Genomic DNA, 25,443 nt, shown 5'->3' on the forward strand with positions numbered 1-25,443 from the left:
CATATCCTAATTAACATTTGCAACTCATGTACTTGCTTTGGAAGTGTATTAAACCTGATAAAGCTGGTGGTGAGCATGGCGAGGAACTTAGATACATCCTATTATCAGTTCACAATTTCAGATCTCTATCCCATTGTGACCACATGTCATGTTGAAGATAGATCCCAAAATCTCTATATGCTGAACAACAATTTGCAGCTCTAATGGGAAGTGCATCCTTCATACATCAGTACTTTCAGTGGGCTGAAGGTGAATACAATTGCTATCCATCTGGTTTTCTTTTTTCTGTCTGTGAAGACCACATGATGATCAGACATTATTAGGTCAAGAAATGTGAGACATACGTTTGGGATAAATTCCACAATTCATTTCACCAGAGAGTGGGTTTGGTTGATGTTCAAGCCTAAGGTTTCCAGTGTGACCTTGAACTTGCGATGTAGTTGAGAATGGACTTACCTTTCTCCTTGTAAGCATCTCCTAAGTGCCATGCTCTTCTGGACATGACACTCTCTTTAGTGGGAACAAATAGTAAACTTGATGATTTTCTCTCTTTTTTTAAATTGAAAAATGTGCTTGCTATAAAGTTCATGCTGACCAATGCATGAATTTCTTGTGTCAATATTTTAAAGTTTGAGGGCAGAACATTTGCTACTACATTTGTTCAGATTTAAAAAATATATGAATTAGCACAACTTTTATGAATGTTAATAAAAACTCCACTGTCATCTGAGGTAACTCAATTTCTACTGTTCTTCATATACATTCTATGCTGGTCAGATCTGCCACAGTATTCACCATCTTTCACCTTCCTTTTGATTTCTCCCTTCTATGACAGGGTAATTTTTAAAAGGTTTTGCCTAGAAATATCCTTTCTCACAGGCAACTTTCCACACTCTGTACACATTGAAACATGCTTTGGTTTTGTGTAAAGAATGTGATCACACATTAAAATATTATCCTCATTGTTTTTACCAGAGTCTATAATTTGACATCTCACGTCAAATATGACAGTGATTTTTAACAGGTTTATTTACATTTATTTACAAAGATCTCATTTATCTCAGTATATAGAGGCCTATTCCTAGTTTCTGTTTTTTCTCCTTGGTACCTAGAATAATTGGAATCCAGCAATTCTTTTAGATGAGCAGCTTTGGACAGAGATGATATGTTCTTAAAGAAAGAGTTTTGAGTCATGGTTCTATCTAAGGATCTATGTATTTATAAATAATCAATTTGGAAATTAAAGGAAACATTTATTTTATAAGATTATTTTAATACATTGATGGAATACTTTTTAGAATAGAATTTCTGACATATTCAATGTTTAATAAATATACTCTACTAAATACTGCATAGGTTAAAATTTTCTTTTATCATGCAAGATGTGTCAGCAAAATTATCTATTGGACAAAATTTTCATTAGTAAATTTGATTCTATTTACATGATTTTAAATTATGTAATGAGTTGAGGAAACAAAAACATGGGTACTCTGTCTTTGTCTGTGTGTATGTGGGTGTGTGTTGTATGTGTTTGTTCTTGTGTTTATATGAATGCATATGCAGTGGAATGTGGATAGCAGAGGTTCTTTATGAACAGGGTTTTTCACTGTTATATGAACTCACTAACTTAACAAGGCTTACAGTCCAATAAATTAAAAAGAATCCTCTGTCTTTGCATACCTAACATTGTTATTACAGCCGTGTGTTACTGTGTCTAGAATGGAAGCTGAAATCTGAACCTGGGTCTTCATTCTTGCATGACAAATAATTTATTGAGTTAGTCATCCATCCAAGTTGAGGGTAGATATTTTTGTTACAAAATTTATATCTAATGTTATAAGTAAGATCTATCTTTAAATAATATAATAACAGTTGAAAAGTAATCCAAAGAATACATTTGTCTGAATTTACTTGGTGCACAGAAAATTAAAGTATATTATCATCAGAATTTTTGGGCTTACTTCCAACAAAATTATAAGGTTATTCAGTCAAATGAATTATGCTCTGGGTTCTATTCTATACTTGCTAAGTATAAATGCAGCACAAACTCTGATACTTAATAAATGTTACTTTGCAAATGTCAAGTTTTTTATATTATAAACTCATATATAACATAAGAATAGAAAATCATTTTAAATATTAAAATTTTTTATTCCTATTTTTTAATTAAACAACATGATTATAAATTCACAAAAATTTTATCAATTATATTTTCATGACATTTATTCATTCAATTTTATTATTTATTTAGTACAGTAATTTAATTTGAAATTTCATTTTCTAACGCCTGAAGTTACATTTCTTACAGCTATGGATCATAATAACACTGTTAGTGAGTTCATCATGTTGGGATTCACAACAGATCCTGTGATGCAGAAGGTCCTGTTTGCAGTGTTTCTTATTGTGTACACATTGACTTTGATAGGAAATTGTTCCCTCATTATGTTAATCTGCAATGACTCCAGGCTCCACACAACCATGTATTTCTTCATTGGAAACCTATCATTCCTGGACCTTGGATTGTCTTCTGTCTACACACCTAAGATCCTAGGAACCTGCATCTCTGAAGACAAGAGCATCTCCTTCGCTGGTTGCGTGACTCAGTTCTTCTTCTCAGCTGCACTGGACTATACCGAGTGTTACCTTTTGGCTGCCATGGCTTATGACCGCTATGTGGCTATCTCAAAGCCACTGCTTTACTCACAAGCCATGTCTTTAAAGCTGTGTGTGTTTTTTGTGGCAGCCTCATATCTGGGTGGTTTCATTAACTCTGTGATCATCACCAAAGACACATTTGCCTTGACTTTCTGCAGTGACAATGTGATTGATGACTTTTTCTGTGATATCCCACCTCTGGTGAAGCTCGCCTGTGGCAAGAAGGACAGCTTTCAGTCTGTGTTATTCTTCCTCTTGACTTCCAATGTCATCATCCCCATTGTGTTCATCCTGGCCACCTACCTCTTCATCATTGCCACTATTTTGAGGATCCGCTCCACCAGGGGCCTCAAGGCTTTCTCCACCTGCCTCCCACCTTATTTCTGTGACCTTGTACTATGGCTCCATTCTCTACATCTATGCTCGGCCCCGGTCCAGCTACTCTTTAGATAGAGACAAAATTGTTTCAACCTTTTACACAGTGGTTTTCCCCATGTTGAATCCCCTGATCTATAGTCTGAGGAATAAGGATGTGAAAGAGGCCCTGAATAAATTGTTCAAATAATCACAATCATATTCTACAGCAAAAAGCAAAGATGAGTTTGATTCAGAGATTGCATATGTATAAATGCTTTCCCCTTTCACCCCCATTGCTTATGAATTCTTATGGTATTAGTTATCCTATTTGCATGTTTGAGGATGTTATCTATGCTTCAGAACAACAGTTCATATCATCCAAAATTTAAATTTTTCATGAGAAAATATTTGAAAGCAAAATATGTGTATTTGATTTCATTTCTATGTTATTCCTGACTCAAATCAAATAAACAAAAGACTTATTATTCCAAAGATTTTTCTACTATAATAAAATTATAGATTCTGTTTTCCTTGAACTAAAATTGTGTATAGAGATTCCTGTAGAATAGAATCTTTAAGGGTCAAATCTGATCTACTACAGTTTGACCTAATGCTTTCTCCCCATGTAGACCTCATCTTTTTACTGTCATAGAGTGCTATGACATTAATCCCTATTTTTCATAAGCTTTGCAGCAGAATAGGACTAAAGTAATATTGTGGTGGTTCTAATTTGGAACCCCATATTCTTTAGTTTAAACAAATTAAAAATATTGAAGATGGATTAAAGGCAATCATAGATGGCAAAAAGTCATAAAATAAAAATATGGTAAAATAATTTCTTTAAAAAACTGTTTATTGCTTTGTAACTGTTTTTACCCTGTACTCCCAGATAAAAATAAAATATATAAAAATATTTGTTATAGTATGTTTATTACATTAGTTCTTTTTGAATTAACATGATCATATTTTAATATGTTGTTAAATAAATTAAGCAGATGAATTTGAAAAACCTGTGTTTTTTACTAAAATTTATTGTAATGTATTTTATCTATAATTGCATATGCTTAAAGTAAGCAACACAATGCTTTTATATACTTTACAAATATATTAATATGAAGTTGGTTAGTAAAATCATCACATTAGATACTATTTATGTTTTTTGTGAGACAATATATAATCCATCCATCCCATTTAAACAACTTAATCTTGCATTTATTTAGAATGCTTTATGCTACATATATTTTAAAAAATTCACCTTATAAAATTTAGTTACTTTAGCTTCTCCAGCCCTGCTAATTTCCAGGAACTATGAATATAATTTATTCTTTGTTTTATGAATTCGACCCCATACATAGATGAGTTCATGCAGTGTGTACCTTTTTGCACCCACAGAAATTCATAAGGGATTTATCCATTTAGCTTCAGTGCTATTTGTATTGTTGAAATGGATTTACCCCTTTTTCTTTTTTTAATATTAACATACTTATTTACAGATGGGTCCATTAACTTAAAATATCTAGCTTTAGTCTCAATTTTTTTCTACTTCTACATATTTATTTTTTCCACTTATACATTTATTTTTCTTGGATATTTTATGTATTTACATTTCAAATATTATCCCTCTCTCTCCCCATTCCTTCCCCTTCTTCTGTGAGGATGCTCCCATTTACCACTTTTTTAAAGCTGAAGTGTGTGTGTGTGTGTGTGTGTGTGTGTGTGTGTGTGCGTGTGTGTGTGTGGTTGTGTGTGTGTGTGTGTGTGTGTGTTATGCCTTATATAAAATGCTTAGAAGACACAGGATTTCTCTATACCTGGGCTCTTATGATTGTGCAATAAACCCAAAATTCCAGTTATCTTTCAACAATTGGATTTTATTTATACTGAACATATAACCCAAAGTTAGATTGTTGGCTGTATAAGTAGTTTTATTGCAATGTTTTGAGTAATCTTCACACTATTTGTTGTAATGATTATAATTTATGTTCATATCACTTTTCATGTTATTTACTATGCATGGAGAGTTGTGTCTCCTGGAAGTCAGGTAAGCTAGAAACAACACAAAGTGAACATACCTTATAAAAGTGCCACAAAAGCCAGTATATTTTTCTTTTCTGATTTTTTATTCCTTTACTAACTGTAAATGAAAGATAAAAGATTTTGTTGACAATCGATGCACCTTAATAAATATTTTTACTCAGAGTTGCTGTAAGTTTAAATAATGAATCAAGGGCAGATATAGAATAATAATCTAGAAGAGAGAGAAAAGGGGACATACATAAATAAAAGAAATAAAAGAGTGATATGAGAGACAGTGAGAATTCAAAAGTCTCTGTATCACAAAGAATCATGATGAAAATTTTTATTAGGTAAAATAATTATTTATAAAATAATATTTTATGAATTCATCTTTCATATTCAGCATTATATATGAATTAATTTAAAAGTTATAGAATGTTGCGTTTTGATAAATCAATTTCCTAATTTTATATTCTTTTATCTATGAAACTTAGGTTTCACCAAAATAAAATCCTTCTATTGGTCACCAATGTAATTGTTTTCTGAATACAAACAAACTGGCTGGCTTAAAAACAAAAGTTTATCTTCTTATAGTTTTGAATGTTAGATGCTACATTTGGTTTTACATCAAGTTAACACAACTCAGTCATTAAGGTAGAGGAGATCTATAGGAGAAAATGCCCTCACTATTGCTCTGTAATAGAGCTTGAGATTAGGGATGGTGATTCCCCCAGAAGTTGTTTTATTGTTGAGAATAGTTTTCACTATCCTGGGTTTTTGTTATTCTAAATGAATTTGCAAATTGCTCTTTCTAGCTCTGTGAAGAATTGAATTTGAAGTTTGATGGAGATTGCACTGAATCTGTTGATTGCTTTCGATAAGATGGCCATTTTTACTGTATTAATCCTGCCGATCCATGAGCAGGATCTTTCAATCTTCTAAGATCTTTTTCAATTTCTTTCTTCAGATACTTGAAGTTCTTGTAATATATATTTTTCACTTGTTTGGTTAGAGCCCCACCAAGAGTGATAAAAACTGTATGGTACTGGCACAGATGCAGTTAAATCAATGGAATAAAATTGAGGACCCAAAAACGAACCAATATATCTATGGTCACTTGATCTTTGACAAAGAAACTAAAATCATTCAGTGGAAAGACGACAGCATTTTTAACGAATTGTTCAGGTTCAACTGGAGGTCAGCATGTAGAAGATTGCAAATCAATCCATTTTTATTGCCTTGTGCAAAGCTCAAGTCCAAGTGGATCAAGGACCTCCACATAAAGTCAGATATGCTGAAACTAATAGAAAAGAAATTAGGGAAGAGCCTTAAACACATGGGCACAGGGGAAAATTTCCGGAACAAAACACCAATGGCTTATGCTCTAAGATCAACAATGCACAAATGGGACATCATAAAATTGCAACGCTTCTGTAAGGCATAGGACACTGTCCATAGGACAAAATGGTAACCAACAGGTTGGGAAAAGATCTTTACCAATACGATAGAGGACTAATATCTAATATAAGCAAGGAACTCAAGACGTTAGAATCCAGAGAACCAAGTAACCCTATTAAAAACGGTGTACAGTGCTAAACAAAGAATTCTCAACTGAGGAATATTGAATGGCTGAGAATCACGTAGAGAAATGTTCAATATCCTGAGTCTTTAGGGAAATGCAAATCAAAACAACCCTGAGATTCCACCTGACACCAGTCAGAATGGCTAAGATCAAAAACTCAGGTGACAGAAGATGGTGCCAAGGATATTAAGAAAAAGGAATACTCCTCCATTGTTGGTGAGATTGCACACTGGTACAACCAGTCTGGCCGTTCCTCAGAAAATTGGACACTAAACTACCTGAGGACACAGCTATACAACTCCTAGGTATATACCCCAAAGATGCTCCAACATATAACAAGGACACATGTTCCACTATGTTCATAGAATCCTTATGTATAATAGCCAGAAGCTGGAAAGAACTCAGATGTCCTTGAACAGAGGGACGGATACAGAAAATATGGTACATTTACATAATGGAGTACTACTCAGCTATTGAAAACAATGACTTCATGAAATTTTTAGACAAATGGATGGAACTAGAAAATATCCTGAGTGAGATAACCCATCACAAAAGAACACCCATGGTATGCACTCACTGATAAGTGGATATTAGTCCAAAAGCTCAGAAAACCCAAGATACAATTCACAGACCATATGAAGCTCAAGAACAAAGACCAAACTGTAGATGTATCTGTTTTTCTTAGAACAGGTAACAAAATACTCATAGGAGGAAATACTAAGACCAAGTGTGGAGCAGAGACTGAAAGAAAGGCCATCCAGAGACTGACCCACCTGGTTATCCATCCTATGTACAGTTATAAAACCCAGTCACTATTACAGATGCCAAGAATTGCATGCTGATAAGAGCCTGATATAGTTGTCTCCTGAGAGGCTCTACCAGAGCCTGACAAATAGAGGGGCAGATGCCAAGCATTGGGTTGATATTGGGGTCCCAGGTGTATGAATTAGAGAAATGATTGAAGGAGATGAAGGGGTTTGTAACCTTATAGTAAGAACAACAATATCAGCCAACCAGACTCCAGATTTCCCAGGGACTAAACCACGAACCAAAATGTACCCGTGACTCCCGCCTCATATGTTACAAAGGATCGCTTTGTTGCACATCCATGGGAGGAGAAGCTCCTGGTCCTGGGAAGGCTTGATACTCCAGTGTAGGGGAATGCCAGGACGGTGAGATAGAAGAGAGTGGATGTGTGAGTGGGGGAGCACTCTCATTGAAGCAGGGGAAGGGGAGATGGGATGAGGGGTTTCTGGAGGGGAAAGTGGGAAAGGCTATAACATTTGATATATAAATAAAGGAAATATCCAATAAAAGAAAAGATAATATACCTAGTAATAAAGAGCAAATTGCAGTGAACAATATCAGAATATTGGCTAAGTTGTTTTAAAGCAGAAAGCAAGACATTTCTCTAACATAGTTTACTGGAGGCATTTAATTTATGTTGGAATAAAATTTACCTGATTGTAAGTCAAAAGAAAGAAATAAAGAAAAGAAGAGAAAAGAAAAGAAAAGAAAAGAAAAAGAAAATGCTCTCACCTGATTGGCCTGTCACTGCAATTTGGCCAGATGGTCCTTGGGTAGATAATGAAGCATGTTGAGAAAGTCAAAGTCAGTAAATAGCTCTCCTTCATTGTCTCTGCTACATTTCCTGTTTGAAGGTTTGCCCTGAGATCTGTTCTGGCTAGGTATTTAACTTCAAGTTGTCAACATGTTGCTGCTTATATTATCCTTATTCAGTAATACTGATAGTATAAGCTAGTGGGCTAGTGGGTTTCAGTATGTCGTGCTTAATTATGTCTAGTTTCTCTATCTCTATCCTTGCCTTTTTATTTTGTTCTTTTTTTCAGAGCTGGGGACCAAACCCAGGGCCTTGCGCTTGCTAGGCAAGCGCTCTACCACTGAGCTAAATCCCCAACCCCCTATCCTTGCCTTTTTTTATTCTGCCCTTCCTGTCCTGCCTTTCTTTTTAACAGGACAAAAATGATACCTGAAGACAAGGCATAAGCCCTCATATGGAGAATGGACAAGGAGACCCAATAAAAGGAAGAGTCTCAAAGAGTCTCCAAATGTACACCAGTTCCCACTATTAGAAATCCCACAAAACACCAAGTTAATAACTGTACCATATGTGCAGACGACCTGGTGAGGACCAATGTAGGCCTGGTTCTTGCTGTTTCAATCTCTGTAAGCACATGTGAGCTCTTCTTAGTTGATTTAATGGGACATGTTCTACTGGTTTCCTCCATCGCCTCCAACTCCTATAGTTCTTCCTTCTCCATTTTTGTAGGGACCCTAATCATGAAGGACAGCCACCCAATTGAGATATCTAAATTAAGCTCTCTCTGCTCAAACCCAATTCTCAGGGTTACCCCTAGTGCTGCAACAGAACACCAGAAGCTTCCACCATATTTTCTGAAGAATTAGTTCTCCTAGTTTTCCTTTGTTCTTCTCACTTTCTTTTCCCTATTTTTCTTGTCCATTCCTCCCCTCCCTTCCCTTTATCAATTTTTCATCAATAGATCATGGTTTCTTGATGGACAAGACAATATACTGTAGCCTGAAGTTTGAGAATAATATAGGTAAGAAAAATGTAGATTATATAATAGATGTTTTACTTAAAGATTATATTGAGACCAGCAGACATGTATCAACTTTTAAAATGTGTTGCTAAGTTCATCATATCCCAATTAACCCAGCATCCTCAAATTCCAGATGGACTCTAATTAAGTCTTTGGAGACAGAGGCACATATTCTTCTACTGCTATGTTGGTAAAGTCTCAAAGGGCTGTTAAGGAAATGTGTATATTGAATTCAGTGGACATAGGTTATGTATGAGAGAGTAAGGGAAAGGTGTCACATAAGACTTGGCTCTTCTAACTAAAGGTAAGCATAAAGAGTAAAGCTTAGCAAAGCAAGGTTGCTTGGCTGCCATTAGAATAAGCATAGGCCTGTTTTGGCCTATGGATTGCTTCTATATACACACATGCACACCTTTCTTCTCAGGCAGATCCTATTTGATGAAATGCATATTCCTCATTTATGACTTTAAATTTTATCTGGATATTCTTATTTACTCAGGGGAAATTAAGAGGACAGAATCTGCGGTGTTTTGAGAATTTAGCTGTTGTTCTGCACTTTGTTTCCCAGACATTCAAGGTATGATGATTTCATTTCTTGGTATTGATTTTAAAGTTCCAGAAGGTCACATTATTTCCACTGAATTTGAGGGGCTTCTGTGAAGAGGGCAGCGGGGGTTGGAGGAGGTCAGATTCTATGTAGTAAGTGTAGCAGAATTTCAGGGTGGTGAGGTTGGAGTGGGTAGGTGGGAGAAGGAGCACCCTCATAGAAACAAGGAGGGGAGATGGGATATGGTGGTTCTGGAAGGAAAACCAAGAAAAGGGATAACATTTGAAATGTCAATACATAAAATATCCAATAAAAATTTATTTTTAATTTATTTCCTATGAGAAACATCTTCATAAGCCATAGTATATAACAGAACACAGATCTTGAGAGATTATTTAGAATTGGAGACTTTGGTGTGATAACTTTTGACATTATTTTGCCTACTGCTTCCAAATCATGCTTTAATTGACAATTGATAAAACGTGCCCGGTGAGCCATAGACCTTGAAAATGAGATACGAGATAATACAGTATGTTTGGATAGTCTAACAACCTGTAGATTGTTACCATCAATAATGTGAGCTTGATTAAGAGTAAACAGCAAAGGAGATAGCTATAAGATAGAATGCCAATGGCCCATCTACTCATGGTAGAGATATTTTTTTAAGTGCTACACGTTTGTTAGAAATTATCCTATATACTACATTATATTAGCAAGCATAACAGTAAAGGATAAAAAATTACAGTTTCTTTTTTTAGTCATTTCAAATAATGTAGTAAATTGCTACACTTATGCATTTAAACGTTTTGGTGGTTTTCAAACAATTGTATATAACTTATTTAATGTCTCTTTAAACTCTTCTTAGAGAATTTTAGTGTTTGAAGATACAAAATACAAGGATTTTTAGCTCTCTTGATGCCATCACATTAGAGACTATTCCTCAATTTGAGCATCTGCAATGTCCCCAATCATGTTTATATTCCCATATCACCTAAGGGAACGTGGAAAAATGTGGTTCTAAAATAAATATTTTTAAACATTTTCAGTAATTAAAGAAATCGATGTTAGCTAAAGCATAGTTTCAGTGAATTAAATATGGGAGAACACAGTCATTTGCTTCTACCATTCATAATGGCTTAATGTTTTGGAAACATTTTTTAGTTTGTGAAAATTTTATTTTCATATCATATATTTTGAAATGTTTTTCCCCTCCCTCATCAATTCCCAGATCTTTTCTACCTCTGTACCCATCTGATTCTAAACCTTCTTTATGTCTTTCTTTGGAAAACAAACAGGCTAAAAAAATGAGAGAATAATTAAAAAATAAAAATTAAATAAAAGTCCAAGTAGATAAATTCAGAGAATTAAAAAGAAATTGGAATTAAACAAAGCAAACAGACGAAAAGAGAAATCAAAGCAAAGTAAAATTGCAAGAAACACATAGGCAGAGAGATAGACATGCACCATAAAAACACAGAATTGTAATTAATAATAGATAAGCAAAAGACGAGTAAAGTAAAAAAGGAAATACCCAAACAAAGCATTATGAGAGAAAACATCTCCCAAAACATCCCTGCCTTTTGTTTTTTTCTTTTTCTTTGTTTTTTAAATTTTATTTTTCTTGGATATTTTACGTATTTACATTTCAAATGTTACCCCTCTCCTGTACCCCTCTCCCCTCTCCCTGCTTCTATGAGGATGCTCCCACTCCCACCCACTCACTTGCACCTCAATGCCCTGGCATTCATTCATTGAGGGAATGAGCCTTCAGAGGACCAAGGACTTTTCCTTATATTGATGCTGGACAAGGCTATGCTCTGCTACAAATGCAGCTGGAGTCATGAGTCCCTCCATGTGTACTCATTGGTTGGTGGTTTAGTCCCGGGGAGCTCTGGTAGAGTATGGTAGATTGATATTGTTGTTCTTCCTATGTGGTTGCAAACCGTTTCAGCTCCTTCAGTCTTTTCTCTAACTCCTCCATTGGGATCCCCTTATTCAGTCCAATGGTTAGCTCGAAGCATCCTCGTCTGTATCAGTAAGGCTCTGACAGACCCTCTCAGGAGACATCCATATCTGGTTCCTGTCTGCAAGCACTTCTTGGCATCAGCAATAGTGACTGGTTTTAGTGGCTGCATTTGGGATGGGTCCCCAGGTGGGGCAGTCTCTGGATGACTTTTTTTTTCAGTCCTTGCTCCACTTTTTGTACCTGTATTTCCTCCTGTGAATATTTTGTTCTCCCTTCTAAGGAGACTGAAGCATCCACTCTTTGGTCTTCTAACTTCTTGAGCTTCTTGTGGTCTGTGGATTGTATCTTTGGTAATCTAAGCTTTTGGGCTAATATCCACTTATCAGTGAGTACATACCATGTGTGTCCTTTTGTGACTGGGTTATGTCACTCAGGATGATACTCTTTAGTTCCATCCATTTGCCTATGAATTTATGCAATCATTGTTTTTAACAGCTGAGTACTCCATTCCCTGTGTTTATTTTATGTTGGCTACTTACTGCTGGTCATGGGTGCTCCCTCAAGTGTGGTTTGTATTTCTAGTGAGGTACCATTGGAGAAAACAAATTCTTTCCTTGCCTATTATCTCGAGAACATGCCTTCAAATGAGAAAATTCTGAGCTATATTATGAAATAGGCTGCTCACCAGATTGTCCCGATCACTGTGGACATCCTATTAAATCTGTGATTTCCTTTTATCAATTGATGTGACTGGCTTATCATATCCATTCATGGCAAGGATGAAAGTGGGAGGTGGGATTTAGCATCATAACTGGAACATAGTAATACATACTTTTTCTCTTTGTACTTATAGTTTGGAAGACCATAGAATACTGCTGCTCATAAAAATATCATCACAATGCCTAGTATATGAGATGGTTTCCATAGCTTATGGAAGAATACTTGAATGTTTTGAATTTAATGGAAAGTGTCCAGTTTCTTAGGTTATAGCAGTACACAAGGCAGAGAACTTAGAATAATATTCTAGAAAAGCCAATAGTTATCTGTTTTTAATTAAATTTAAAAGTTTAATTTGTTTTATTCATGTATTTAAAGTTTTAATTAAAATGAATATATTTTATTGAATTCTTCCTTTAACTATGCTCACTACCATACATAGCTATTGAGCATTTTCTTGTATATATTTCTTATATATTGTCAGTCTGACAACCTATCAGAAAATCATACATAATGCTCATGAATTTTCTGTATCTTGCATTTTTGAAAAGAAACTGACTCTGAATGATGCAGTTCTGAAATGAAACTTTGAAAACCCCTAATTTAAAGCGGGTTATTGCTCTAATCACAGGAGCCTTCTATATTCGCAGCCAGAAACCTCACAGGTCTTTGATAATCATGCCATTTAAAGTAGTAAAAGTCTGTAAATCCCTAGTCATTGTTGATCTGATGGATACATTGTTTATTTATCTGAATAGGTTATGTTACTAATCTGTTTTCACCACATCATGTTATTTAGGTTCAATATTTGTTGATTACTTATTTCTCTAATCTCTTATGAGATTATCTCTAAGCTGTGTGTTCCCTGCATCCTCCTATCCCGGAATTCCTCTCTGTGGGCATGGAGGTGGACAATCGGACCATCCTGACTGAATTTATCCTCGTGGGCTTCTCAGCAGACCCCCACTGGCAGCTGATTCTATTTGGAATATTTCTAACCATCTATTTGATGACCTTGTCAGGGAACATGACCTTGATTATTTTAATCCGGATTGATTCTAGGCTGCATACACCCATGTACTTTTTTATTGGAGGTCTATCTTTTTTGGACTTCTGGTATAATTCTGTGTACATTCCTAAAATCTTGGTCAATTGTGTTTCAGATGATAAGCGTATTTCTTTGGCTGGTTGTGGGGCTCAGTTTTTCTTTTCTTGTGTAGCAGCCTACACTGAGTGCTACCTACTGGCAGCCATGGCATATGATCGGCATGCTGCAATTTGTAGTCCATTGCTCTATTCAAGCATCATGTCCACGTCTCTCTGTACTGGCCTAGTGGCTGGCTCCTATGTAGGAGGGATTTTGAATGCCATAGCCCATACTGCCAACACTTTCAGGTTAAGGTTCTGTGGTAAAAATATTATTGATCACTTTTTCTGTGATGTGCTTCCATTGGTAAAAATGTCCTGTACAGATACCCATGTCTATGTGAAAATCCTTTCCAGTATGGTGGGCTTCACTGTGCTCTCCAGCATTCTTGCCATCATTATTTCCTATTTCAACATCCTGCTGGCTATCTTGAGGATCCGCTCTGCCTCAGGAAGACGCAAGGCTTTCTCTACCTGTGCCTCTCACCTGGTCTCTGTCACACTCTTCTATGGCTCCTTGCTTTTCATGTATTCAAGACCCAGTTCCAATTATTCCCTGGAAAGAGACAAAGTGGCAGCCATGTTCTATACCATTATCAATCCATTTCTCAACCCTTTCATCTATAGCCTGAGAAACAAAGATGTTAAAGAAGCCTTTAAAAAGTTGATGCAGAGAATACAACAGCAAACATGAAGGTTGCATTTTGTGCAATGGGGCTGTTCAAAACTTACTTATAGACATGTTTGATGCATTTCTCTCTTTAGTTAGAGTTGAAACAATGTACTTACAACCACGAAAGCCTTAATTATATTCTCCTTTGTTATGGTAATATAGTCTTGCTATATAAACTTTTCCAAATCCATAATGATGGATTTTGCACTGAATGTCCTTGTCTGTTTGCAATACAAGCTTAAAAAGAAACAATGCTTCACCATTTTTGGTAGGGATGATCTTAGGGAAAGAATGAAATAACAGAAGTTAAATTGTTTTCTACAACTTAGTTTGATTTTTAATTTTTGGGCCTGAATTGTATCAAATATGGAAATGGTACAAAGTGGTTAGATTACTAAAAAATTGTTCAAGATTTTATAAATTAGTATTCTTACTAAGATGCCTCTTAAATTTCTTTCCATAAATATAATTAAACACATAAGATATATTTGTGTAAAATTTTTGTTTTCTGCACCAGGATATTAATAAAATGTGTTAAAGAGGTATTTTGAGTTAAATAAAAATAAAGGGCTGGAGACATGGTCCAGAGGTTAGGGCATATATTGCTCTTGCAGAACACCAGAGATCACTTCCAGGTATCTACATTGGATGGTTCATCATTGCCTATAACAGGCTCTATGGATATCTGATGTCTCTGGCCTCTCTAAGTTCCTGTAAAGGCATGGATATACCCATATGCAAACCAAGATAATATATACATAATTAAAAGTAAAATAAAACTTAGAATAAATGCTAAAAATTAAAATATCTAAATATAACATTAAAAACACATCTTTATGCTGGTACTTTAACATAAAAGAGTATATATACTATCATTTATGATTTAGTTCAATGTAAGCCCTATTCAAGTAAAATATTATAATTAGTTTAAGAAGGCTTAAGTAAAATGATATTCAGATATATTCTGGACCTCATTATTATTTTCTTTTCTGAGATATTTTATGTTAGCTTTCAGTTCAGTATTTGTCATAATTCAGTGGCTTAGTTGATGATTTTAGTTAACTTTTTAAGATTGTAATTAAAATATTAAAATATTCTGTACTTGCAAGTGAAGACACTATAACTCAAAGTTGGAACTTCTCTATGGAAAAGAGAATTGCTGTTGTGAGAATGATCTAGTTATGTTATTTAGTTAATTTTTAATTGGTATTATAGAAATGAATTATTACATCTTTTCACTCTTTGTAATAGACCTTGATTCAGCTTCTTCAACTATATATTATTACTCATTAGACATAGTATCTTTACAATTCACATTATAGTCTGATATATTGATAATGCAAATGATACATGTAATGTTCTTATTTAATTTATTATCACATTAAAATTTTGAAAATATTCAGTTTTATTGATGTTTTTTCTTTTATTGAAAATATATTCTTTTCTCATAAGTTATATACAATATATCCTGATTATTTCCCCTTCTACTCCTTCTGGTTTCTGACCACTGCCCCTTCTATCTAGATTCACTTGTTTTCTGTCTCTCCTTAAAAATAAAACAAAACAAGCAAAAATCCACCCAACAACAACAAAAAAGAAAACAGGTTTCTAAGAGACAACAATGAAACACAGCACAATAAATTATAATAAGATGAAACAAAAGCAATCACATCAGAATTAGATATGCCAAGTCAACAGAAGGAAACGAGTCTATGAGAGGCCACAAGAAAATAGATCTACTCGGGTACAAACCTGTAGGTTGATGCCATTATACAGGTGAAGGCAGACAAGATAAAATGAGCCCTGTCATTGGACAAGAAGGAAGGGAGTTGGTAATAGAGGTTTTAGAAGGAAGGGGAGAAAGAAGCAGGAGAGAAGGAGCTGGGAGATCATGGTGGTAAATGTTAAGATATTTCTCTGCACCTAGATACAAGTTAATATCAATATTTTTAAGCGATGGTGTGCACAGGATTTTTTGCTGTCTAGATGGGCAAATTAGATTTTATAAATTGGATCAGAGGTTTTGTGTGGCAATTTAATTTAGTTAAAAAAAAGGTGTAGTAGTGGGATGCACCAAGTCAACACAGAATTGGGATGTGTATGCCTGGCAGGGTAACAACCCGCCAAGGCAACTGTGAGTGAAAGCAAAGCAAAGTGGCAAGGTGACACACTGGAACACTTGCAGACCACTCAGGTTAGAGAGTACCGTTGGGACAACAGGGAGCCACTGAGAAAAATTAGTGCTACTTCCTATGGAACTGGAGCTGGAACTAGTACATTTTAATTTTTACCACAACACACACCCAGGAGTCTCTTAAAACTGTATGATGTTTCAGTCCTTCTTAAAAGGGAGAACAAAAATAGTCATAGGAAGAGATATGGAGACAAAGTTTGGAGCAGAGTCTGAAGGAATGGCCATTCAGAGCTTGCACAACCTGGGGATCCAGTCCATATACATAAAGCCGCCAAACCCAGACAATATTGCCAATGTAAAGAAGTAAATGCTGACAAGAACCTGAAATAGCTGTCTCCTGAGAGACTCAGGCAGAGCATGACAAATACAGAGGCAAATGCTCTTATTTGCTAACCATTGAACTGAGAATAGGATCCCCATTGGAGGAGTTAGAGAAAGGATTGAAGGAGCTGAAGGGGCTCGCAACCCCATAAGACCAACAATACCAATAAACCAGAGCTCCCAGGGGCTAAACTATTGTCCAAAGAGTACAGATGGACAGACCCATGACTCTAGCTGCATATGTAGCAGAGGATGGCCTTGATGGGAACCAATAGTATGAGAATCCCTTGGTTTTGCTAAGGCTGGAACCCCCAGTGTAGGGGAATGTCAGGGTAGGGAGGCAGGAATGGGTGGGTGGATGGGTGAGGGAAGACTCTCATAGAAGAAGGGGAAGGGGAGATAAGAGAGGGGATTTATGGATAGTAAACTGGGAAAGGGCTTGACATTTGAAATGTAAATAAAAGTATTCAATAAAAATATATAAATAAAAATAATACTAAACTGAAAGCTATAATATATACAGAGATCCTGGTGCAGACCATCATCCCTTCTTACTCTTATAGTCTTTCTGCATTCTCTTCCCCCAAAAAATCAAAGAAATAACTTTAAAAGGAATATTTGGAGCTTTATTGACTTGACAATTCTGTGGGTCTTTGCCTGGATTGGAAAAACAAGGGGCCTTAGACTGCTGGGCACCTTGCCAATAGTTTTACACTGTTTCTTTTTTATATAAGGTGACTCAGATAGTCAAATGTAAAAGGGCACAGTTTGGAAGATTGGGGGAAATACTAAAAGCTTTTCATGTGTTCTTATAATCTAAGACCTAATTTTATTGTGTTTGTGTTCATAATTTTAAAAGAATCGATTCAATAATAACTAGGAAGCTCTCTCCACTCTGGTACATTGCAGCTAACCATGCCAGCTAGGGAGTCATTTTATTAGGTTGGATACTCAGAATTTCATGTACTTTTGGTAATATTCTCTGACAACAAAGTTTAAAAAGAATGGATATTGATGATAATGGACACATCAATCTTCAGAACATTGAAGGATTTTAAATAAATGGATAGAGAGAAAGTCAAGATAACAAATATATAAATTTTGATGCATCCACTATTCTCTGAGAATCCGGTTATAACAAGTGGATGTATAAACACCCACTAGGACTTTTTTCAAAGTAAATATTTTTTGCTTTTATCAAATCCTATATTCTTAAATTTTATACACTGCTCATTTTATGTTCTGTAAATGTTTCTGAACCATAAGCAATAAGAATACTGCATCTATGATGGTTTTTCTCACTGCTCTAAACTTCCTGGGTAGCACAAGAGACTCTAGGAGTTTAGCCTGCTCAGCAACTTCAATGGTTTAGATTGTCCCTTTCCATATGTACATGTGCACCACACACAGATATCATTCTGGTTTAATTTCAATAAAGAATCCAAATGAATATTCATTTCTTTTATTTTGAATGTTTAAGTTCAAGAGACTTATAGTAACTCTACCCAAAATCTTGTGTCATTTTAAAATATTTATTGGATTTAACATTTTACAAATGAATTTAACTATAACATAAGATGCAAAGCTGGACAAATAAGACACGAGCTGAACAATGGTAATAGCAGTAGACATATTAAAGTTGAAGTTGGGAAGCTCATATGGCCTCAACTCTACACAAAGAACAGCAGGCAACCAAGAAATGCTGTGAGCAAAAGAAGTTAATTTCTCCAGGTATATGAGCATACCAATTGTTTATACAATATCAAATGGTCAACTATGGAACCACACACAAACACACACACACACACACTCACACACACAGAGTATACATATACAATATACAGAGTGAACAGTTAGGTATTTAGAAATACATGTTTATATGTATGCATATAACAATTAATGAAAAAAGAGGTCATGGATTTGTAAGAGAGCAATGAGGGAGTACAAGGGAAAATATATAGGGAGAAAAGTGGAGGGAGAGAAATGATGTAAATATATTGTAATCATGAGGTCATAACTGTTTATAGGCTTCCATGAAAATTTCCAATGAAATACATTACTATAGACAATGAATATATATCAATGAATATGTAAAGAAAATAATAAATTCTAAAAAACACACTGAATTTATTAAAATTTGTATGTTTGAAAATAGAGTTATGAAATCTAGTTATATTAAGAATTTAAACTTTGTCACTTGAAAAAAATCCCCGAAAAGTTTATACTAAAATTTTAAATTAGTATAAAAGATTCCTCTGAATACTTTAAGGTTATCCACATGTCCTATAAAGCATGAAGATCAGTATAGTCTTGGATTTGTTCTAAAAAGTTAGTGCTACTCACATTTTTACTATTTCTTTCTATTTTTTTAGATTTGTTACTTGATCCTGGAACCAATATTATTTTCCCATTAAGGAAGTAAACAAACATACACTTTGCTCAGCCATGCTTATATTATCTGAATTTTTTCTGATCCTTATTAGAGAAGGGATTTTGTTTGCTTCCAGTCAAATGATTAGAATCAAGTTTCTGTACATGGTGGATTGAGAAACTCTGATCCCAAAGCAGCAGAGGGGGTATGTGTTTCTGATACAAATAAATTTTAAGAATACTTGCTATTATATTTTCTACAATAATTTTAGTTTTGGAACATGTTTACTAGAATGGTAAATATTTTTAATTTCACTCATATAGTTGTGTTTAAAAAAATGGACACACATTGGCTTATAGTCATGGGAACGGAGTGAAATGAACTCAACAGATATTCTCAAAGTCAATAATTGTGTACATATTGACTTTATATACTAATCAACCAGATTTTCTGATACGATAGTGAGCTGTTACTCATCATAGCTAGACAATAAATTGTTGATTTGGAGTTTTATTTGTAATCTAAAATAACTGACATCAACACAAGCCTGTACATGTTAAGTATTATCATATCCACTAACCGACTTACTGTAGTAGATCTCTTGAAGTGGTGTAGAGTGGTGGAGTGGTGGAAGTAATTTTATTTACATTTTTGGGGAAATGAACAGCATCTTTGCATCCTTTCATGCATAAAAAATTTGCATGTTCTATGCTTCTTACAAAGGAATGATCTTCAAGAGTTTATTCAGAGCCTCTTTCACATCCTTATTCCTCAGGCTGTAGATGAAGGGATTCAACATGGGGAAAACTACCGTGTAAAATGTTGAAACAACTTTGTCTGTATCTAAAGAATAGCTGGTACGAGGGCGAGAGTAGATGTAGAGAATGGAGCCATAATACAAGGTCACAGAGATGAGGTGGGAGGAACAAGTAGAGAAGGCCTTCAAGCGACCCTGGGTGGAGCGGATCCTCAAGATTGTGGCAATGATGATGATATAGGAGGCCAGGATTAGGGCAATGGGTATCATTACATTGGAGGTCAGGAGGAAGTACATCAGGGCCTGGTATCCTTCCTTGCCACCACAAGCCAGATTCACCAAGGGAAGTAAGTCACAAAAAAAGTCATCGATGATGTTGTCATTACAGAAGTCAAATGTAAAAGTTTTCTTAGTGATGATGGAAGAGTTAATAAAGCCACCCATATAAGAGGCTGCTACAAAAAATGCGCATTGTTTTATAGATATGGCCTGAGAATAAATCAGTGGCTTTGAGATGGCCACATAACGGTCATAAGCCATAGCAGCCAGCAGGTAACACTCACTGTAGTCCAGTCCAGCAGAAAAGAAGAACTGAGCTACACAGCTAGCAAAGGACATACTTTTATTTTCAGAGATACATATCACTAGGATCTTTGGAGTATAGACAGTGGACAACCAGAGATCCAGAAAAGATAGATTTCCAATGAAGAAATACATGGGTGTATGGAGCCTGGGGTCATTGCAGATCAACACCATAAGAGTACAGTTTCCTAACACAGTCAATGTGTACATAATGAGAAACATCACAAACAGGACTAATTGTGTAGTAGGGTCAGAGGTGAATCCCAACAGAATGAACTCAGATACTGTGTGGTTGCCTCTCTCCATGGTTGTAAAGACTAGCTCCTTAGAAAACAAAACAGAGAATTGTTTTCTAATGACTGTGCTGAAAGAAAATGGCAAATGGTTAAATCAGATCATTTCTTCTGGTAATCATGGAAGTCTCACATGCCACACTCCAAAGGTTTCATTTAGAAATAGTTTTTAATAACCAAATAAAACTTCTGGCATATTTTTTATCTCTATGGTCATTATCTTGATAACTGGAGAGGTACATTATATTCATGTCTTATATTCATATTATAAAATATCAATCCTAATAACCAGACTTATTTTTGAGTAAAATACACAAAGATGTGTCATTACCATGGGGAATGTCAGAAGCTAACTTCACTACAAATTCAGTTGCCTCATGATATATATATATATATATATATATATATATATATGTGTGTGTGTGTGTGTGTGTGTGTTTGTGTGTGTGTGTGTGTGTGTGTGTGAGAGAGAGAGAGAGAGAGAGAGAGAGAGAGGAGAGGGGAGAGATCTGACTTGATCTCTGTAGTATTTTGCATAGCTGTTGATTCTGTCTGCTGGACCACAGTTCACCTGTTCACCAAGTCCTCAGCTTTCTGAGTTACTTTTATATTCTTTTTTTGCATCTTCTCAGTATCAAATTCCAGCTTTTGATTTTAGAAATGCCTCACGAATTGATTCTTGTGCCTCTTCATTATCACGTCCTATAAGAGTTTGCTGAATACATCCCAATGATTTTAAAAGCTTACCACATGTGAATAATTTTTAATGATACATTTCATGGCTCTTTTTCTCCCATATAATTTAGATACTTGGGTTCTACTTAACATGCACAATAGGAAGACCTCTGAGAATTTGAGGAAAAATTCTCTGTGCATTGTACTTAATATCCCTTCCCCTTCATTCTACATGTTGGAGAGAAGCATTATTCTACACTGTAGAAAATTATTTAGTCACATTTTGTACTGAACTCTAGCTTCAGGTTGTCTCTGATTATTTACCAAACGGGATGTAGGACCTACATAATTTTCTACTGGTCCAACTTTTGGTTTTATATGGAAATAGCTTTTTTAAATTCTCTATTATTATGGAAATCTATTTGCTATCTCCTACCTCTGTCTTTACCCAACTTAAGTCAGCATGGTATCAGAGTGGTAATGTGCAAATATCAGTTTAATATGGCATTCTTTTGTTCTATACACAAGTTATTCTTAGAAATTACCATTATTCTTTCAAAGGTTCCATCCCAAAGCTCCATATTTTTGCCTGGCTCTGGCTACCTCTCTACTCAGAACTGCTATACTTCTTTTCATTCTCACCTTTACCGTCTGTCTGTCCTTGAGTAATATGTGCTCAATGCATTCCTAGTTGTTCTTGCCTGTTGCTGCTTGTCCTCCTTGTATCTTTTTTTTTCTTTTCCGGAGCTGAGGACTGAACCCAGGGCCTTACACTTTCTAGGCAAATGCTCTACCACTGATCTAAATCCCCAACCCCCCTCCTTGTATCTTTATAGGTCTAAAATTTTGTTATCCTCTTAAGTGACTTTAAAAATGTATTGTTAAAGCAATGCCATCTCCCCCACCTCCCCTGACTTTTCTCCTATCCTTTTCTAATATATTGTCACCTGACCACTAACAATTATCTAATAACACATATTCCATTCATTTAACTTTTCTCCTCTTCATTATAAAATGTAAGGTATGTATCATGTTGACCTTAACTTTTGCTATGAAGTTATGAATTGTTTATTGTAAAACAGATCATATAGAGTAAAAACAGTTTTAGCACAAGCTATAAGTACACAAAGATTTTTCTGTTAAAAAATAAGATAGCAAAAAAAAAACCCCTAGAAACTTCTGATTTCAACCTGAAACTTAATATCTTTTGATACTAATTTTCTGTTTATCATGATAGATGTCATAGATGTTATTTATTAAAACCGTAGTCAGTCATTTAGAACAACTTGTCCTGAGCCCAGCAAAGCTATTATTTTACATATAGTAAGTATTTTATTTATTCTTCAAGGATCTCATATTCTATGTCTTTAAATATTTGTGGCAATATTGTTAAAACTCACACAATTGAGGTTTGCTAAGTAACTAATAATAATTTTACAGCTTTTTACTAATTAGCCAGAAAGCCTTTTTTCATCAGGGTATCAGTGGCTGGTTGGCTTTGTGGCTCTTTTAGATTTTAATATATTAATCTAGAGGGCAGAGAATGAACCCTAAGAGGTAATAGGTGTCATGGGTAAGTGTTTAATATGAGCTTCTAAAAACTGGTGAAACTATTTGATGGCAGATTTACTTGCATTTCATGTGAAAAACAGAACACTAATGAGCCTAGAAAGATTCTACTGTAGCCAGCTACGATAGAACACTTACCTGCAACTCTCACAATCACAACCAACAGGAGATGACAGGGTAGACCCAGGCAACTTATGCCTTTTCAGATTCCCTTGAGTATATGATTCCTCTCCCACCTCAGGGGTTCATAGCTTTAAGTGTCTGAAAGGCAATTAAGCAAAAGTCTGCTTATTTTCTTGTTCACTGAAAAATAAGGAAATGGCTAAAATGGTTTGATTATGTATAGGAAACCACTCTTTACAAAAATCACTATTTTCAAAAACTTTTAGAAATATGTATTGCAATTAATATTATAGTCAAGCTAGTATGTATGTGGAAGTAATTACCTTATAAAAATTAAAGAACAAAGCACAGTTATGCTTTGTGCTCAATACACTTTTAATTTAAAATTTGTGTTTGTTCTGAAGGAAATAATGAGGCATTGCAGGAAGGTAATATTTTGTTTACCTCAATAATTTAAAACATTTCATTATTTCTTGAGAAAGTATCATTATAGATCATGCACTTCTTGAACTCATTTTGTAACTAAGAATGGTGGTGAAATTGTGGTATTATTTTCTCCATCACTCATCTATTGAAAGTACACCCCATGTTCTGTTTTATGTTATGTGTGGATAGAAGCCAAGATTTCATAAAATCAAGATAAACATTCTACTTATTGAGCTACATTCAGGTTTCAAGGACAGTCTATGAAACTTGATAGATCTTTTGCCATATTGCTTTAGTGGTGAAGCTCACTTGTTCTGCCTTTCAATGTAGATATATTTTGTCATACCTACTAATATTGACCTTTCACTACTTGGATTTAAAATCTTAAGAAAGATGCCTTATTTAAAAATAGGAGAAGTATGGATAATCCTATTTTTCTTTTATTTCAACACAATGCATTAACTGAAAAAATTTATCAACTTTGACACTCTTATAATAGTTTCTACTAATCACTTTCTGATATTGGATACTTTGCTAACTACTTATTAATACAATTTCAGTGAGCCATAAATAAACTCACAATATAAATATGATAAGTCTCATTTTACAGATTAGTCCTCTGAAACATAACAATGTTCTGTGGAGAATAAAAGAAATCAATGAATTTACCCATCATTGGGTATTTCATGTCACAATGCAAAGCCATTGGGCAAGTTGTTCAAATTAGTGTAATAGTCGTTGTGATAGTTATATAAGTAATTGTTCACATTCTTATTGGATGTGAGACATTCTTCATAGGAGTGGTTTCATGTCTGGAAATGTAGCCAGGGGTAAATGCTTTCCTAAATAATCATGTCAGATTCCCTTATTAATATGTATGTTTGTATCTATAGCTTTGTACTACTCTCAACCTTGCGTAGAGAAGTTTGTTTTTTTTATTTTTGTTTTTTTTGCAATGTATGAATGTATGTAGGCTAACACAGAGACTCATAATTATTTGAGTTCTAAGAGTAAGAATTATGATGTGTTTTCTGACACAGATGAGTAATTTACATCAAATAAACCTTACAGAAGAGTTGTTCCATAGAATATTAGACAAGATGCATGAGGAGGAGAGCTGTGAATCATTGTCTTCTAGTCATGGCATGGCTGATGCACGCATCTACTCACAGAAACCATGATTGCCTTCACTAGGCTTGCAGAAGATAAAAGCAATGAAAATTTCAACATGGATGGTGAGAAGCTACAGGTAGCTGGTAGCCTCTGAGAGATAGTTATTTTTCCTTCAGGATTCACCTTCTTTTAAGCAGTGTGTACACCAGTGGATGCTTACATAATCACTTGCACATGGTCAGCACTAATTGGAGCCAGGGGCTGAGTCCTGCTGCTGCTGCTAATAATTATAATAATTATTATAATAATATTAATAATAATGATGATGATGATACTATGAATTCAGATGGATTGGTGAATTTTGGTGGGAGATAGAAGGAGGTTGTAGGGTAGACAAGATCAAAATATATTGTATATTCAATTAACTCTTCATAGAACAAATAAAAGCGTTTTAAAATGATCAAAATCATAAGTTTTCTATGCAAACTTATCAATTATGAATAGCATAATTTTGTTCCTGTTTTTCAGACAATTTATTTGCTGCTAAAATTGTAAAAGTCAATACAGAACCTGGAGAAACTGTGTCATGTCATTTTAATAATTTTCAATGTGAAGAGAATTAAGTATAATGAAGAACACAAGTTTGTTACTACTAATGACATAAAGTAGTACAGTTAGAGCAAAATGCATGATCTGTGCCAGATGTTGACATAGTTTGGATTAGTAAGCAAGGGCAAACACTTTACTTGGTTCTAAGATGAAATTGCAATGTCTCCTT

The 25,443-nt window shown here is 34.8% G+C and overlaps 3 protein-coding genes across 3 annotated transcripts; 2 read left to right on the top strand and 1 right to left on the bottom strand.

Moving 5' to 3' along the window:
• The first annotated feature begins 2,310 nt into the window (after nucleotides 1-2,310).
• Nucleotides 2,311-3,220, top strand: LOC116900252 (olfactory receptor 1013-like). Its single transcript, XM_032902004.1, is given in 2 exon segments — nucleotides 2,311-3,023; nucleotides 3,025-3,220. Coding segments are annotated over 2 exon segments (909 nt in total).
• Nucleotides 3,221-13,320: 10,100 nt separating this feature from the next.
• On the top strand, nucleotides 13,321-14,262 carry LOC116900253 (olfactory receptor 9G4-like). Its single transcript, XM_032902005.1, has one exon. The coding sequence runs from the start codon at nucleotides 13,324-13,326 to the stop codon at nucleotides 14,260-14,262; it is 939 nt and encodes a 312-aa protein (XP_032757896.1). The 5' UTR covers nucleotides 13,321-13,323.
• A 5,580-nt stretch (nucleotides 14,263-19,842) lies between these two features.
• On the bottom strand, nucleotides 19,843-20,772 carry LOC116900255 (olfactory receptor 1013-like). The gene has a single exon (XM_032902007.1). It carries the CDS (start codon nucleotides 20,770-20,772, stop codon nucleotides 19,843-19,845), a length of 930 nt encoding a protein of 309 aa, XP_032757898.1.
• Nucleotides 20,773-25,443: the final 4,671 nt, after the last annotated feature.

Source organism: Rattus rattus, chromosome 5 (assembly GCF_011064425.1).
Source record: "Rattus rattus isolate New Zealand chromosome 5, Rrattus_CSIRO_v1, whole genome shotgun sequence".
In the NCBI taxonomy this organism is placed as follows: domain Eukaryota; kingdom Metazoa; phylum Chordata; class Mammalia; order Rodentia; family Muridae; genus Rattus; species Rattus rattus.

Bases quoted from the DNA above. Each gene is read 5' to 3' on its own strand.
- LOC116900253 (XM_032902005.1), top strand. From the start codon at position 13,324: ATGGAGGTGGACAATCGGACCATCCTGACTGAATTTATCCTCGTGGGC.
- LOC116900255 (XM_032902007.1), bottom strand. From the start codon at position 20,772: ATGGAGAGAGGCAACCACACAGTATCTGAGTTCATTCTGTTGGGATTC.